Source organism: Pantherophis guttatus, chromosome 1 (genome assembly GCF_059756535.1).
Source record: "Pantherophis guttatus breed Tessera chromosome 1, ASM5975653v1, whole genome shotgun sequence".
Classification (NCBI taxonomy): Eukaryota; Metazoa; Chordata; class Lepidosauria; order Squamata; family Colubridae; genus Pantherophis; species Pantherophis guttatus.
Window position 1 is genome coordinate 55,240,186 of NC_142063.1, and position 19,316 is coordinate 55,259,501.

The 19,316-nt window shown below is 36.3% G+C and overlaps 1 protein-coding gene across 4 annotated transcripts in view; it reads right to left on the minus strand.

The window, feature by feature from the left end:
- Positions 1–7,186: 7,186 nt before the first annotated feature.
- YLPM1 (YLP motif containing 1) overlaps positions 7,187–19,316 on the minus strand; it is a 54,846-nt gene continuing 42,716 nt past the window's right edge. For 2 of the 4 annotated variants that reach the window (XM_087874302.1, XM_087874297.1), the window contains 4 exons: positions 16,725–16,776; positions 10,483–10,613; positions 7,833–8,013; positions 7,187–7,580 (listed from right to left, as the gene is read on the minus strand). In XM_087874302.1, the coding sequence (XP_087730428.1) occupies positions 7,867–8,013; positions 10,483–10,613; positions 16,725–16,776 (330 nt within the window). In that variant the 3' untranslated portion in view covers positions 7,187–7,580; positions 7,833–7,866. The remainder of the gene's footprint in view (positions 7,581–7,832; positions 8,014–10,482; positions 10,614–16,724; positions 16,777–19,316) is intronic. The other 2 variants (XR_015729019.1, XR_015729015.1) reach the window with 1 other exon arrangement.

Here is a 19,316-nt window from a genome sequence, read left to right on the forward strand (position 1 = left end):
AGCAGATAAAAATAAATAATATAAATGATATTATAATATAAACAATATAAACATATAAATAACTAAACTATAAAATATAAAAAATAATATAAAAAATAAAATAATTAAAAGATTAATCCCTAAAGAGAAACTAAAAACCCTCGTACCAACAGGTTACATTTTTTGTAAACTTACCAAACGCACACAGTATGTACTAAAAATATGGATGTGAGGAAGAGACATTAGCCAAGTCATTATTTTCCATTTCTATGTGGAGTGAAAGTTTTTTTCCCCCCTTTCAGGAGTTATTACATCGTAAGATGCAGAATACTGAATAAATGATTATTTTTGCATTTGTTGGCTGGAAGGCAGGAGAGAAAGAACGCAGATTGATCCATGGAGTCCCCTGCCTACTTTCAGCATTCAGAAGTTGCAAGAGCAAGAAAACTCTGTGACTGATCTCTGAACATGGTCATTGTGTGTGTATGTGTATTAATCTACCTTTATGATCTGATATTTCTACTCAGAGCGACTGTCAAATGATCTGTCCTTTTGGGAGCGACAATGTAATTTTTCCAGTGGTCGGTTACATAGAAATACTTCCTACCTAGACCCGATGGGATACTAGTCCTTCATGCCAATATGTGTCCTCCAAGTATGGCCTTGTCCCAGATGTTATATTGAGTCAAGTCCTTTATCATGCACATCACTTCTTGGTCTAGGTAAGATTTATTGCTGTCCACTAGTTTTGCAGGGTACTGCAGCCCATTAAGATGGCCAGTTCCAGGTGCCCAGAGAACTGAGATGGATCCAATAGAACACTTTGGAACTTTCGTAGTGATCTGGCAGGCAGTTCTGTTGAGCACACCTGGTAGCTTCCTGGAAATGGAACACATTTTACATGATAACCGTATTTTCCAGAGTATAAAACGCACCTTTTTCCCCACTAAAAGGGGGTGAAAATTTGGGTGCGTCTTATACACCGAATGTAGCCCTGCCCACCCACTGGCCCCCACCCTTTGGCCTCTGCCTCCCAGCAATTTACCTCCTTGCAGCAAGCAAAAAGAAGAAACAGCCCATTTCAGCTTCAGCACGGCTTAATTAGCACAAGTTGACTGTCCATTGGATCGGCCTCCCAACTCTCAGCTGTTTCAGGCTGCAGGAATTGCCATTGCCTATTGCTGCGCAGGCCTCTGCTGCTTGCTGCAAGGATTCAAATTGCTGGGAGCAGATTTTTTTTTTCTTGTGCTAATCAAGCTATGCTGAAAACAAAAATGAAAGTAAAGCAGGCTATTTGCTGTTTGCTGCAATGAGGCAAAATTGCTGGGAGGCAGAGGCAGATTTCTTCTTGTTTTTCTCACCAAAAAAGATAGGCGAGTCTTATAGTCCGGAGCGTCTTATACTCCGAAAAATATAGTATATTGCTGGCCAATCTTCCTCCATTGACCAGAGTGTGTCTTGATTTACTGTGCACCCAGGAGATGAAACCACAGAAACAACACTGAATGACTTGTGGAGGAAGAGGAATATCAATACGGACCAAGTACAGCGATGAGCTCATATGTGAACCTACACCAATGATGGCTAACCTTTTTGCTGTCGCGTGCCAAAGTGGGGGACCATGGGGGTGGTGGTCACACACACATGTGCCCACACCCATAATTCAATGCCCCCTGCACCCTGCACCCCCACGCATGTATGCACGACTTCCCCCCACGTGCTCCCCCCGTTTTTTGCACACAGCAAAAAGGCTACTAGTGGGCCCGGAAGGCCCATTTTTTGCCCACCCCAGGCTCCAGAGGCTTTCTTGGAGCCCTGGGAGGGCGAAAATGGCGTTCCCCACTCCCCTAGAGGCTGGAAATAATCCGTTTCCCAACTTCCGGTGGGACTGGAAGGCCCAAAAATCAGCTGGTCGGCGCGTGTATGCGTGCTGGAGCTGAGCTAAGGCAGCGGTTGCGTGCCCACAGATATGGCTCCATGTGCCACAGGTTCACCATCACGGACCTACACAATGATGTTTTCTTTTTCTCTGCACTTATTGAATCAATCTGTTGCCACCCAGTGGCACTGTTTATTGGTGCCCAATTCCTGTTGTGGAAAGATGGTCAGAAAAAACTGCTTCCAGCTGCTACGAGTGGTTATTACAACAGTTTGCCGATAAAGTTGCTCTTATTTACCATTGTTTTTGTCTCTTCATGGAATCTGAAGCATGGCCTGAAGAATGTCCTGCACTGTTAAATGGAACCTTTTCTTTATCAATCCCTGGTCTTCCCCCTGAAGTTCAGCAGGCCTCTGCCCTCCTATCATTCTAAAAAACACTGAAGACCTGGTTTTTCCCCCTGGAATAGGGTGAGGTGGATGAAAAGTATGTATGTCAGAAGTTCAACGTTGGTGCAATGTTTTTAGTGCTTATGGTTTTAATATATTTATAATTATATTCTTTCATTATTGATGTTGTTTAATTGCTGTTTGGCAAGTGCCGAAATTCGATACAAGATGGGCAGCTTTATAAATGTTATAAAGTTGTAGACTTCAGTTGTAGACTTTAATTAGGTAACCTTTTTGCCTCTTGTGAGTTAAATCCACGCTCCTCCTGGCTCCTTCAGGTGATGGTAGTGGTAGTGGAGGGGAAGCTGAGTCCAGGATGTAGGGAGTGAGAACAGCCACTTTGAAAGAACTAGTGATATGCCTCTTTCTCAACAACTTCCCTGGCTCCAGCTCTGTTGGGAAATTATCATATGGTCTCCTGTTTTCCCTTTGGGAAGGTTGTCAATAAAGTTGAGAAGTATCTATCCATTTACACAGTGTCCAGATGAAGAGGATTATCCGAAGAGCTTTTAGCCTGATCCCAACTTACCTTGGTATAGAAATAACAGTACTTGCTTTAGTGGATATACTTTGCTGTGACACAGTAGTGGGATTCAAATCCTGGCACTACCGGTTCGCTATCGGTAGCGTGCAGCACTTCTGCCCATGCGCAGAGCGTTTTTGATTATGTCTGGGTGGAGCCTCCCGCTGCCACCGATTCGCCCGAACCGGGATGAACCGGTAGAAACCCATTACTGCTGTGACATGAGGTAGGTGCTTCTTCTGAGACTTCTCAGTAGCATCTGACACCATTGATCGTGATATTTTTCAGGTCTTCTATGAGGATTGGCAGTTGAAGACTCTCTTAAGGTTAATTGCACTGTTTCCTGAGTGTGCATTTCAAGCTGATGGTGCTGAGGAAGCAGAGGCCACCTTATTGAGCATTTACTGGTGGGGTGCCCCTAAATTCTCTTTGCTTTTCACTATCCATATAAACCATTGGATCTCAGTGAGGTATTAGCAGGGTGCTTTCCATCTCCACTAGTCCAAAGTGCTGTTCAAGTCATGAATGGGAGTTTGAAGGTTGTTGGGACCTGGATGAATGCAGGCTGTTCACTCTAGGAAGATGTAGTTACTATTTGTGCTCTTTCTTCAGATGATTTTTCTATTTATTCCGGTTGTAATTGAGGTTAGGGTGGGATATATCCTCAAGCAGATCTGTAACTTTGGATCCTCCAAGATTCATGGCTTCTGCCAGAGGAGCTTGTTGAGGCTGCTGCAAGGAATCAGCTGGAGACTAGTTGCAGCTCTACCTAAAGTGGGAGGATCTAGCAATGGTGATTCATGCCCTTATCATATGATTGAACTACTACTATTTATTTATTTATTTAGTTTGTCAAGCATGTATGAGAAAACAAGTATAAGTATAAACATAACATTATAAACAGGTATAAGTATATACATAAGAAATGAGTATGAATAAATGGGAATACTAAGCTATATAATATGTACTATATGCACTTCATGGGGTTGCCTTTGAAGACTACTTGGACAAGGTGCAAAATGTCTGTATGCATGCTTGTAAAATTTGCTTATGCTTGTACAGTTGAAAAAAAAAAACTCCATCTAATTACGTAACACATTTTTGTCACAACAAATGGTTTGATTAGTAGCTTCCAGTTCTCCAACTTCTTTCATCTGTACAAAAGTTTTTTTTGAGTCTCAAATAATTTAATTCACATTCAGTGCTCCTCTAATTAGCTGCTTTATATAGGCAGTCCTTCAGGTTCAAAGACAGGCTGTTATGCAGTTCATTCGTGGACTAATTAATTAATTACTGCTTTAATCTAACAGAATTTGCCAAAACAATTATTCGATTTATTTTTTCTACTGATCTTTTAAAGAATGTCCAACATAAACAGACTGGTATTTTTCTTTCTTGCAGACGGGATCCTGAAGTTTTTCCACTCTATACTGTAGATCCAAAACATACACCCCAAAGGTTGTAAACATTCTTCAAGTGCCACCCGGGTTATTTTTTTCATCCTCCAGAAATGTCTTAAGCAGCTCCTGATAAACACTTTCCTATTTTCTCTACTTCTCTTCTGCAGAGCAGTCCCAGAGTTTGTTCTTAACTCTTAGTAGTTTGCTGTATCCAGTTTTAAAGGTCCCATTTTTCTGCGGAGATGAGCAGTTTCCTAGAGAAAGTTCTTCCTTCTCTTTAAGTTACCATTATTTCCAGCATTAGATTAGCATAGAGATCACTGTAGCTGGCAAGTAAAAACTGTACAGTAAAAACTGTAGATATTTTGTTATTTTTTGCAAGCTGTCCAGAATCATGAGAATATGTTGTGACATACAAATGTTTATAAATATATTAATTTTCCAACATAAACAGAAAATACAAGTGGAAAATTAAATAGACTTGGAAAGATGCTTTCAAAAATATTAAAAAACCTGAAGTATGTTTTTAGTTTCAGGCTGTTTCACATATATATGTATAGTAGCACCAAACTGAATGAGACATATGCATCTATTGAAAAGTGTAGCTTGAAATGATATGAATAATTAGTGTAGTGCTTTTTTGTTATTAAGAACAAAAATTACTCAAGTTTTATTTCTGTTCGATGACAAGGTAATTGAAATAAAGTATATACATGTGTATACATGTCTATTTATCAGTCTGTAAGCAACAGAATTTTTGAGAAAATAATAATATTCTCCTTAAATTATAACACATTTAAAACAAGAAATTTATTATGGCAGCATTTTGTTATTATTTATTAAAAATGTTTTTATAACATTTACCACCAGATTTTAATTAAGTAAATTGTTCATAATTGTTAGAAAGATACGTATTGAATAACCCGTGCAAAGGAATCCTTGTTTTGAAAAATGTGATTAGAAAAGTTAAATTCTACAGTGAAATGGTGGGGTGAATGGCAAAAGCAAAGTTTTGATGAAGTTAGGAGCTATTGTTATCACGCAATGTAGTTGTGTTACTCCTAGCAACAGATAGTATATGGTTGTGAAGGTTGGATCTTAAAAAAGCAAGACAGGAAGCTGTGATGCTGGAGAAGGCTTCTGCATATTCCTTGGGCAATAAAAGTGACTAACAAACAAGTACTGGAGCACATAACATCAGACATATCACTTGGAAGGCAAAATCACAAAACTGTGTCTCGCTTATTTTGGCTATGTCATGCGGGGGAATTCACTGGAGAAAGCAACTGTGTTTGGAAGCGTTAATGGTAAAAAGGAACCAAAGAACATGGTGGCTGGACACCATCAAAGCTGATACCAGCCAGAGCACACAACCACTCGAAGAAGTAGTGCAAGATCAAAAGACGTGGAAAGACCTGGTCCATAGTGTCACCAAGAATCAGACACAACTGAATGGATAACATCATCATCATTTATAAGCTTTGAAGTACTTTAAAAAGCCCATATACCAGCCATATACCATATGCCAGCTATGTGGAAAATAATTCTGCACACCTGACCATTCCTGCTAACTGAATATTGTAACACACATAAAAATGTCAGTAAAACAAGCGAAAAACAGTATACAATTCACTTTATTTGAGCCTCAAAGTTATGAACTTCCAGTCATGCTGAGTTGCTTCTGACTTTGCTAACTCCGCAAGAGGCAAATAAAAGATTTAAGGATTTAGAGTTGAAAATTGTTAATTAAATCGACATTATGAAAATTTTGCAATTTCACAATTTCTTAAAACATCACCAAATATGTTATGTCAAACTTTTTTTATTTCACATTTGCCCGTTTAATTAACTACGAGAAAGTAAACAATATTTTCCCTTGTAATGAAAAACAGTAGAACATTTCAAAAGCAGGATTTTATAGATGTGAGAAGCATGATCATATTAACAAATAAGTGCACAAAACTTTTGGATTGAACAAGAGATTTTTAAAAATATATTTGGAGCTAGTTGCTATTTCATCCACCAATGGGTTTTATTTAGCACCAAATAAGAGTGTAATTCTAATATTGCAAGGCAATCATAAAAAGTGTTTAATGTGTTTATAATTGCTGTGAGATGAAGACTCAAAAATAACTTACCAATATTAAAAGTTACCGTGTGGCATAAAGATAAGTTATGCAAATGAATGTTTTTGTAGTCTCCTAACATTCTATACAGTATTCAGATATATCAATAACTTCTAATTATACATATTTAATTAAACTGGATAAAGTCATGTAAATAAATGTATTTCAATAGCAACTATTCCTTAAGTACTAAATCACAATCCTCCATCAAGAGGAAAAACAGTTATCAATACTAATATACCTATGAACAGAAACTATTTGAAGGACAAAAAAGTTAATTGTATTTGTTAATTAATAAGCATGGGAAATAAATAAGATACGCATATCTTATTTATTTCAATTTAAATGGATATACCTCTTGTCACAATGACACTGGGTGGTGCATAAAATTTAATTGAAACCATAAAATATACAATGCTAGACGTACAATTCAAAACAAAAACAGCAGCCAAGAATAAAAAGCAATATATCAACCCACCCCATAAGATATATACTATTCAGAAAGCTGCTTAACCAAATCATTTGGTGACAGATTATTTTCAGTCAAATATGAATTAAAGTTCTCTTCTTGTGACAGACAGCTGAGATAGCTTTAAGCCAATGCACTGATGAGTGTGTGAAGAATAAAGCTGTGTGGAGAATAAAAATGCTTTGAAGATATTTATGTACAAGGAAATAGGGCACTTTAATGACCAGAAACATTTTGGGCCCATCCTCATTTCATTTACTTATCTTCTTCTTGCCAATCTCCAACACTCTATTTAGGGAAGCTCTTGTTTTAAAAATCAAATACAGAGATAATAGCAAACATAAATATATGGTCAACCACATTATTAAATTCAGAGTGAAAGTTTATTGTTCTGTTTCCTATTACAATAAACTACCAAGTTTGTACAGTATAAAATAACAATAGCACAAAGCAACAATACAAAGTAATGCTGACACTGGGTCAGAGTACAGCAGAGGAAATGGCTTCAGTACTGTCTTGCAATTCTACTGTACACATAAACTCTAAGACTACTGATTTTAACATAAAATTATTTTTCACATTTAGATGCAAGAGGATATTATATAACTTGGGGATCTTGGATATCAACAATTAAAACTGAAGGAACACAATGAAATAAAAAAGTTCAAAAAGAAAGAATCACAAAGCTCTCTAGATGGGCAATGACATGTTCCAACCATACCACCTTGTGTACGTCTCTCACCAAAGCGAACAGCCTGTAGAGAAAAATAAAAAGGTTAGAGGATGAGCTAGTATACGGGCCTGGGAAAAGTAATCACAGCTGACAGTAAACCTGGATTTCCCCCAATGTTTGAACTGTGTTATTCTCTCCAAACTGCATGCAGTCTGAGATTAGACTTCTGATTTTAACCAAATGATTAAAATAATGTCCTGATCCACCCCATCCACTATATGCTCATTAGCTCATTGTCAAGTACATATGAAGGTATAGAAGGTTCAGCTCTAACCTTAAAGGAAGACATCTTCCATGTGCCAACCGATTCAGATGTATTTGGTGCGATTGAGGGCTTTCTCAGCAAAATGACCACTTTCATCTGTGATTTTCTCCCAGTCTGTTTGTCCCACAATAAAACCAATGGCCCTCTTTCTGTCTGCATCCTTTTTTTCTTCAAGATCTGCCCACCTTACCTATTAAAAAAAAGACGCGCTGCTTGGATAACAGTCATTTCAGGAAAAAGAAGCAACATGCATAAATCTGATACAATTTTACCCCCTGCAGAGATTTCGGACAATTTAGAAAAGGCATTAGCCATCACTTCACTTGAGCTTCCTAATGTATTTATAGGTGAACAAAAGGTTAACTCTTACCCATGTTTAATTTTGTGATTTTAAAAATCAAACATTTGGATGAAGATGATATTTGTAAGAGAAAAAGAATAAGATTATTTTTAAATCTTTTTAATCTTGTCCTCTTTCACAAACCTTCCTACTTGGAAAAATGGATGAATAATTGAATTCTTTTTCAAAAAGTTTCTATTTTTTATTTTTCAATACTTGCTAACTTATATTTTAAATTCTGTTTCTTTTTGGACAAGGACCTATTTAGTTCCTTAGAGCTCAGTGTGACTGTTCCACACAACTTTAGAATTCCTCTAACAAGCTCTGAGGATACTGGTGCCTCCTTCAGAAGCACTCAATATGCATTTGTTTTCTGAATATTTAGGAATGTTGCTAATTTTTTACCATTGGAGTTTTTATGCTTTCTACTTTGATTACTGAAGTTAAATGCTATTGTATTCAGCTCTATTCTAAATACAGGTCACCAATATCATATCATAACAGGCTTCGACTCAACCCCTCTAAGACCGAGTGGCTGTGGCTTCCGGCGTCCCGATATAGCCAGCTGGCGCCATCGCTGGCTATTGGGGGCGAGTTATTGGCCCCACAGAGAGGGCTCGCAACTTGGGTGTCCTCCTGGATGCACGGCTGTCTTTAGAAGAGCATATGACGGCCGTGGCCAGGGGGGCTTTTCATCAGGTTCGCCTGATTCGCCAGTTGCGTCCCTTTCTTGATCGGGACTCCCTACGCACAGTCACTCAGGCACTCGTCATTTCCCGCCTGGACTACTGCAATGCTCTGTACATGGGGCTCCCCTTGAGGTGCACCCGGAGGCTCCAGCTGGTGCAGAATGTGGCTGCGCGGGGGATTATGGGAGCGAGAGGGTGCTCCCATGTGACACTTCTCCTGCGCGAGCTGCATTGGCTCCTGGTGGACTTCCGGGTGCGCTTCAAGGTACTGGTTACCACCTTTAAAGTGCTCCATGGCATCGGACCTGGATATTTGCGGGACCACCTTCTGCTGCCAATAGCCTCCCACCGGCCAGTACGCTCCCACAGAGAGGGACTCCTCAGGGTGCCATCAGCTAGGCAGTGTCGGCTGGCGACCCCCAGGGGGAGGGCCTTCTCTGTGGCAGCACCTGCCCTCTGGAACGATTTGTCCCCGGAGATACGGAGGATATCAGATCTCCGGACTTTTCGCCGCGCCCTAAAAACTTTTTTCTTCCATCAAGCAGGACTGGCGTGAAACCCCCCCCCCCATTTTTTAGATATTAGATTTTTTAATTGTTTAATGGGTTTTAGTCATAAGGTTCTTAATTTTTGGCCAAAGGGTATAATTCTTTTAAATTTTTAAATTTTGTATTGGATGTTTTTTACGTGGCTGTGCACCGCCCTGAGTCCACCAGGAGAAGGGCGGTATACAAATTTAAATTAAATAAATAAATAAATAAATAAAGGGGACACAGATAATATTCTAACCAGTCTGTTTTCCAAGTTTATACCAAGCACTAGGTATACAAATTAAACTGTTAGCTTGATTCACATTTTGCTTTCTTTCATCCATATTATTTATTTGTAAAAACTATACTAATTAGATTATAATGAAACTGAGAAACGAAATACTAAAGTAATGAGGGGGAAAAGGTATGTCAGTGAATTTGCAACTTACAAAATGTGTCAGCAGGATGGACAGTCAAAAGCCAGAAAACCTCATAAAACTTTTTTAAAATAACAATCTAAGCAATTTTTGCATGCCCTTGGTAAAAAGGTGAAAAGCTATTTCAAGAAGAGAATCTCCATAGACATATTTCAAGGAGATATTGATGACCACTCTCAATTGCTGAGACAACAACGCAATGCTCCTACATCCAGTTGCATTTAATTGATTAGTTTGAATGGGAGAGGAATGTGTATTCCATTGAAAAATAAGGTTGTGCCCACAGTCACTTTCACAGCTCTTGGAGTCCCCACTAACCATAACTGGTCATTGCCATTTTGAGATAACAAACACCTAAAACTGTAAACTTCCAATAGGTAGTTCAGTGTTGAAAAACAAATTGCCTCACCAATCCCATCCATATGTTAACGTAACTCCATCGAACATAACAATGTTAAATATACTGAAAGGTTATTCTCTCCAGATATAAATGAATCCTATACCAACATGATTTATCCAGTATACTTTTGAGCAATAGCATTCCATTAACAAACATATCACCATTGCAAGAATAGAACTATTCATCCTATCAGAACGGCCAAGTTTTAAGAGCTTTCGTAAAGCTCAGTGTGGCTGGATATGTTAAACCAAGATATTTATTACCCTTTTTTTCCCAGGTTCAGAAGCACGGCTATCATAATCATCTGGAAGCTGAAGGTAATCTTCCATTCTGCTGGCAATTGCTTCCCAATCACGTTTCCTCTTAGTACCAGTTCGCAACCCATCCAATTTGTCTGAGAACAAACACATAGCCTTATGGTTAAAGAAAAATTTGCATATGTGAACACAATGCATGGAGATTTTCTTAAACAGGTCATTGACAATATATAGTGATGAAATCCAAACATTAGTTGATGTCTTTGTGAGTGGCATAAATTCAAAATGGAGCACCCATTCTACCCTTTCGAAATTCAACCTTTTGTGTGCAAAATATGAACATGTATATGTATAAAGGAAACTACTACTTGTCTCGAATAGCTAACAGAATCCATGTACAATGGCGATACTTCAACCATTTCTGAAGACCAGTTTAGAAGTTCCGTTCTATGTTTTAAGCCAACACCATGGATGATGCATGAGATGTTCCACCAAGCATTATGGAACATTATTTCAGAATTATCACCAAAGAATTTGAATGTAATGCAGAATACCAGCTGAGGAGGAATTAAATCCAAAAGCAGATCAGAGGTATTTTGCCTTTGCTTCAGCAGCTGATATAAAGTTGAAATATGTGATTGTAGTAATTATTTGATACGGATCAACACATTTTTCTAAAACAGTATCTTTCAAACTTATTGCTAAGAAGCCATTTCTACAGGCTACATGCAAGCATTTATAAGTAAAACTGGTGTTTCTCTTATACAAAAGAACTGTCTTTCTCAGTCTCACCATACTGTGGAGTAGACAGGTTGTTTAAAATTATTATCCCAGTCTCATCATACTGTGAAGTATACCGATCTTAAATTTATTATAAATACGCCTATATTTAAATGCAAAACAGAACATTTAAAGAGTATTTAAAATGGCTATCATAGACTATTAAAATAGCAAATTCCATATTATGCTGTTTTCTGAATCGAGTTTTAAATAACTTACATACTTATTTGTTAACAAAACATGCAGAAAAGTGCACTGATTTGAAAATTAACATATTATGTTTCTCTATGTCAGAATTATCTCTACTCTAATAATGTATATGGTTTGTTGTGTTATTTTTACTGGAAGAAGTTAAAAGCTTAGCAAAATTATAATAAGTGGGTTATTAAACTTATAATTATGTTTTAAGATTTTTTAAAGCAGCCAGTTAACATTCTGTATTTAATTATTCCGTTAACAGAAGAATTTATTCTGGTTTAAGGGCTTTAGTTTTTCTGTAACAGTAAAAATGTACTGAAATCTATTGAACATTTTCACTAATTATCTTACCAAAACCAATTTCATTTAAGAGTTAGATTATGAGCAGCATGAAGTAATGTGTAAAAACCATGAATAAATATAGCCATATGCACTTTTCAGATTATATGTGATTTATATTATAACTATTCAGCAACTGCCACAAACTCAAATCACAATCCAAATAATCCTGCACACAAGCCAAAAGTATTATTAATTATGTATGCATATATTGTGTGTGATTGTATTTGCTAATTTTTCTTGCCTTTAAGAACAAATTCAGGAAGGAAAGGTTGAATGGGAAGGAGAATATAAAAGGGTATATAAACACCTTGCTTTTTACTGTTGCAACCACAAATTGTTAACAGACACAAGTTATCAACAAGTTAATTCTTCTGTTCAACTGATACAAGAATAGTTTATGCAATATTCGACTAGAAAACAAAGAAATAAGTTCTAAGGAACAAACCTTTCATTGTACTATAAGATACCAAATTATATCTGAGTAGAATTGTGTCTATTTTCATCAAGTCTGATTTACTACTGGCAAAATTGATGCATGAAAGGAATTATTACGAGATACGTGATCAAAAGAATTAACAGAATACATTTTAGTTCACATATTATTCCTTTACAAGCAAATATGCAAAGAGTTGATAATATACAGAATAAAACACTAATATAACATGCTGTATTATGTTACAGATAATATTTGAAGCAAATAACATCTGGAATGTTTTTAGAATCAGGAAGCTAATACTTAGTGACATTTTATTGATTTTGTTGGCACCAGGAACGACAGCAATTGAGTTTCAGAACTTTATCATTGTATTGTCTGACTGGGAACATTATCACTGTGTTGTCTGACTGTGGTCAACTTATGTAACTAAGAAGACACAGGAGTGTTTTTGTACTTTTCATCAGTTTTTAACAATACTGACCAGAGTACATGTTTATATTCTCTATCTCCCATGGAAACTGGAGGTTTTTGTGCCTACAGTTCAATATGACCAATTGGTTCCAAAAGATTGTGTTGGTGGGTTGCTGCTTTGCTCCACTATATACTGTACATGATACAGATTTCTACAAAATTTCATTTACCTGATAGTACTTAAAAACTACTCAACATTAATAATGTCAACAGGAAATCAACAGGAAATTCTTATACCATAAAACGAAGAAAAACCCCACCCGAAACCTTTCTGCTGCCTTTTCATTAAGTTTAGAAAGACTGCAGATGCTCTGAACCAGGTGTTTAGAGTTGATAATAAGCTGGAAGAAAGTCAGTAAGTAGAAGTTAACAAGAATGTAGGAATGTAAGAACTGTCAGATGATATTAAAAGTGAAGGCATAGCTCATTCTCATTGTTATCGACTAACAACTGTAGTTTTTCTTATTTATGGTTTATATATTTTATTTAACAGAATAACAGAGTTGGAAGGGACTCTTATTTATGTGCCATCCAACATCAAATTGAATGCAGCCAGCTAACACTGCAGCACATTTGTTGCCAAAATATAAAAGCATGGTCTGGATAGTTTAGCAACCGTTAATTGATCAAATCCCCTACATGTTTGTGTTACTACAAACTGTGTTATAAATAAAGCTATATACTTTTCATAGCGCATTTCTTTAAATCAATTTCAGCTGATACACCAAAGGTAGCCCTCTTGGGAGGTTTCCACACCATGGTAACACAGATACTGAACTAAAATGATTTGGTTTATTTGGGTCTACTTTAAGATGCTATTCAGTAATTAAAATTAATTCAGAGTGCAGCATCAATAATGTTATCTAATGTAACAAACATCTCACATCATAATAATGTATAATATTATTAGTATAATAATAATAACTTTATTATATTCAACTAGCTTCCAATTACTAATAAATAAATAGGCAGGCTCAGAACAAAGATTTTAGATCATGTTTAATGGCTCCATTTATATACCCTGGCGAGCTGGGTTGCAATCATAGTTTTCAAAGCCACCTTTACTACAGGTTTGGTTGGGAGTTTTTTACTGCTTGTTTTCACTAAAGCTCCAACGGGTTAAAACAGTTTTATTTTTTTCCATAGTTTTATTTTGGCATTGAACTATTTAGTGTTCATTTTGATTATATGATAAAGGTATCACAAATACAACTGTGAAGTGGATTAGAAATATTTAAAATCATTTCAGGACTTTTTCTTATTTTAAAAATATTGCAAAAAGTGATATCAATTCTTATGAATTTATATGTCTATTTAGAACAATCCATGAAAATAAACTATGTCACATGCATGCATGAAGTAAACTCTTACGATGCACGAATGCTTAGAGATTCACCATATGTAGTCTACACCACAGACTTAGCAAGGAATGTTTCCATAATATGGTAGAAAGCCATATTACTAATTCTTTGCTTATGAATATTTAATGTATTTTATTGGATCAAGTTATGTTAAGGTTTCTCATTTTTATATCTTACACAATGCCACCAGAACCCTTTGCCTCCTTAGCTTAAAATATTGAACTTATCTTAGAAGAAAAAATTACAGATTATGGCATTACTAGGAAACTAAGTCATGCAACAGGAAGATAATGTAGCCTCCAAGGTATTTGGAGGAGGGGGAGGGGGAAGAGAGAGAATGATTTGACTGAACATGCAAAGAATTTAAGATGGTATATCTGGATATAGAAAATAAAATAAGCACTATGTTAAATATTAAACAATTCCTTAATTATGGCAAAATATGTATATTTTCTATAGTCATTCAATAAATAACTATGATGAATTAATCAAAGTATTAATTTATATAGTATAAAACAGTAGTGAAATCCTCCGAGGTTTGCCACCGGTTCGCTGCGTGCGCATGTGCAGTGCGTGTCAAATGCACGCTATGCGCGCATGCACAGTGCATGCCAAACACACGCTGCGTGCACATGCACAATGCGTGCCAAACGCGCACTTCACATGGAAAAAGGAGTCTCAAGAAGGTAAGTAGAACAGCGAGGGGGGGGGAACAGCTGTGCCACGCGATTTAGATTTGCTAGAAAGGAGGATTTCCTGCTTTCTAGTGAATATAAATTGCGCGGCATAGCTGATCGTCGGAAATACTGGTTCGGATGAACCGGTAGCGGTTTTTTTTTGTTTTTTGTTTTACTACCGATTCACCTGAACCGGTAGCTTTTATTACTACCAATGTGCTGGAATTGGAGCAAACCTGTAGCATTTCACCCATTATACCCCTGGTATAAAAGATACAAATCATGATATTAAGCCTTCGGCTTCGCAATAAATTCTATATTCAATGACTGCACATACCCGCTTTAATCAAATCTTTTTCAACTACTCAGCACTTTATTGTGGCCTTCTTGCTGAGCACAAGGTCATCTATTGTAAAGGCATGATGGTGGAGTTCTTTTTGACATTTTAATTGTTCACTAAAAGAACAGATCTGAGATGTAAAGAAACCTTATATATGTATAATCTGATGCCAATCCTTCAGAAATGTAAAAACATTAAACAAAAATGCGAGCTGCACTGGTTGCCAGTATGCTTCTGGGTCCAATTCAAAGTATTGGTTTTGAGCTTTAAAGTCTATCATGCCATGGGGCTGGGTTATTTGAAGAACCATCTCTTTCTGATTTTATCTGCCCAACCCATCACGTCTGGCACAAGGTATGTTGCAGCTCCTGTATGGTAAAGAGCTACACCTGGTGGGACTCAGGAATCTGGCTTTTTCTATGATGGCATCCACCCTATGGATCATCAACACCACCTCCACCCTTCCGAAGTGAGGTTGGCCCCATCCCTGCTAACAGATTTGGTTGTGTCAGCAGGCCTGGAAGTCTCAAGGGAATAAGTTGATACTCTTTTTGCCTCTTAATCATAATATTGGTGTTTTTAATTATCAATTTATTTTTATATTGCTGCTTTATATTTTTTACTGTATGCCACCCAGAGTCATTTTCTGTGAAATGGACAGCCATTCAAATATGAAAAATAAATAATAACTCTCTCTCCCACATCACATAAATTATTTATGTTGGATAGATTCAATGCAATCTATAAGTAGAGCTTATCTGATAGGATGCCAAGTGAATCATTCCTAATGCCTTGAATGTTATAATCCTCTGAAAATCAAAGCACTTGAAAGGGAATACTTATTGATATATTGTTCTATAAAGACTCCAAGATTAGTGAGATTCTTTGACGTCTCTAAATATGACATTGTTCCTCATTATGACCAGCTGTAGTCCAGACACATCTGATATATTATTATTTCTACTAGAAAATTTCTACTTTTCAAATGCTATAATTCAATGTCTGTAACTATTTAAAATAGTATTTTTAAAATACAAAAGCACATACTTACGCTGGTCAAATAATTGTTTTAAAGCAATGGCTTCCAAGAAAAGAACAAAAAAGGATATAAAATCTCATCTTTCTAGTTCTTTTCTCTGAGAACCACTGGAGATCCATTACATTATAGAACGTATTCATGCACAGCACCATTGTAAGAGATTAACAATGCTTTGAGATGATACCCATATGTGCTGTCCGCAATTATGCCAAAGCAAGGCATAATGTTGAACAATAATGTTAGTCTAATCAGAGCTTAACATATAGATAAAATGGTCTAAAGAATGGCATACATAAAATTGGTCAGCTCTGTAGGAAATGCTAAGCCATTACAAATAATTCCCTTTACTCACCATTCATATATTTGAATATTAATATATAAAAAACTACATCACGAAAGTATATCAAGTAACTAAAATTTAAAAATCTGATTATTATAGCATTGCAACTTCATAGATAAAAGGATATTACACTGCCTGGAGGCAGCTGTATCATCAAAAATGTCAAATTCAGTATATTTTGCTCAAGCATGTGATCAGGCAATGAAACTTAAGTTGTGCAAATATGAGGATTTTTTTTAGTAATAAAATAAATTAAATACCCACCTAATTTTGCTTCAGAAGTATCCATCTCCCATTTGCTTTTCGGAATGTAACCCTAAATCATATACAGAGAGAAGCTCGAAGGATTAGAGAGATATACAGAAAGCATATAACACATTTTATCCTGCAACAGAATTATACTGCAAACATTTTCTTAAAATATTCAATCTGAACTATAAACTTGATTTGGAATTATAAAATGTTGCACTATGAAAAATATTCATAGTCACTCTGCATCCAGCACAAATGTGTCTCTCTCAATAAATTGTATCTTACAATAATTTAATGATAGGAATGTATCTCACAATAATAAGGTATGACATATTTTTCAGTGTGGCTTGTGTTGCATGATCAGAATTCATGTGCCTCAGGGATTTCCACATAGAATTTTATAATCTTCACAGGTCATCTTTGTATATGGAGACACAGTGTGGGATGAAGATTTCAGAAGCCCATTATATAAGTATGAATGTCTCTGGCAATTATTTGTTTTTTATTTCTAGGAAACAGTCTACAAATGTTTGCTTACAAAAGTATCCTAAAATTGCTTCTTTTTTTCATTAGTATGGGTTTCTGCATTTTAGTTCAGCCCTCAATATGTATTTTTTAAGAATCAGAAAAGAACTTAATCATAAAAAACACATCTTACTGATACAAGAATTGATTGAAAAAAAACCAGTTAAAACCAGTAGAAATGACAGAAAGCATTTATTCGTGGAAATCTCACGTCGTTAGTTATCAAAAGTAACTCGTTAACTTCATCAGAGTCTGATCCAGCAGCGTACATAATGGAGCAGGCAGGATATCATAAGCGACCACGTTTTCCCAAGATGAAATTTCACTCATCAGCTATTTAGAGATTAGATCCAGTTTCTGCTTTTCCTTCTGAACAGCTGATGGTATATTTCACCTTTTTTGTCCACTGAACTTTGGCCAATACAGCAAGGAAGCACGTGTGTTTGTGCAGGATTCCTCATCCAACCAGAGACATGTACTTGTTTCCTAGTTAAATTAGGGTGAAGGACTAATAGTAGAATTATAACCCAATACCTCAGTCATTGTTTAATACATTTTATTCAATACAACTGCTGGTTCAAATTAATTTAAAGTATAATGTGTATAAATAGAAATATTGTTGTTTGATAGACTTCCTGATTTAGAAATAGACTGTCAACTATTTGGAATGTAGACTGCAGCTCTTTGGCACTGCTTGATCTGAAACCACTTCCAACTGCAAGAAGTATGAACGCTTTTTAGCAGCTTAGACTTCAGCAACATGGTTTTCTGGAACTGTATGCTTATGTTCAATGAACTTCCATATTTCATTTCTTGAACAGGCTGCTCTTGAAAAATGTCTGGAAAGGCTGAGGAAAAAAGTTGCTGGCCCAGCAAATTGATTAATTTGCACTGGTTACTTATTGGTTTCTGCCTCAGATCCAAATGCTGATTCTTGCCGTCCTGTACACATGTCATCAGATCATGTTCTTTTTGCTCTTAGTGTCTGAAATTTGGCAGTTGTCTAAGAGAAGCGGCGGGATGTGTTTACTACAGGTAGCAGCAGTATAGAATATCAAAGTACTTAATTCTCAGATGCTAGTTAAAATCCTGGCACTTTAGGGTAGAATGATTGTATTGTCCATTTATTTTTTTCTTCGTATGCATTATTCCATAGGAAATTATCATCCTGGTTTCTGACGATTTGACTGAAATTGCCATGTTACTATCATTTGTTCTATAATGTGCTTTGGAGATGGGTGTTTATGCTGGTAACTGAGAAATTTAGTTATTTATATTTACATCATTTACTCCATGAAAAGCAATTATCTGAATTCAGTATTTTTTCTTTTTCATAAGAATACATTCATCTGGAAGAATAAACTCTGAATGAAAAATTCCATGTTGGAGATTTTTGAGGAAAGGACACAATGGAAAAAGAATACAGGAAAGTGTTTATTTTCCCCTTCTATAGTGCAATTACAGTTCTGCTTTTTCTTTGTATATTTGGTCTTCTTGATCATTTTTGTCTTCTAAAAAGAAAGAGTACAATTTGGAAGGAATAAAATCAGCACCTGCTCTCAAGCCTGCGGATATGTGATTCCAACATAAAAATGTTAAGAACTTGAAACAGAATGCGTAAGAATGAAAAGACTTGTATCACTCGTCCAATTAAAAGAAGCATTATTTAATTTAAAAAGCTCATGTTACTAATGTTTAAATTTTATTCACCTGAATGGTGATAATTATTAATCTTGAAGGTTTTAAGAGAATGTGATACGTTCATGGATGACAGGAATTCAAAGGCATATAGACATAGCTGTTGGCAGCCATTTCCAGCATCAGAGACTGCATTTTTTCTGACCAGTGACTGAAGCACAGCAGTGATCAAGGGCTATGTTCTGTGGGCTTTCCATAACATTTACTTGACTACTATAGGAACCAGGACACTGGCTTAAAGAAATTGGTGTGGTCCAGCAGTTTTTCAAGGATGTAGTCATAATTCTCATGAGGAAAATAAAGATTTACCACAAGAAAATCTAGACGGCTAAAGAGAAATTGCCTGTGAAGACAGGTATTTCTTCTGTCCATTCAGAATAA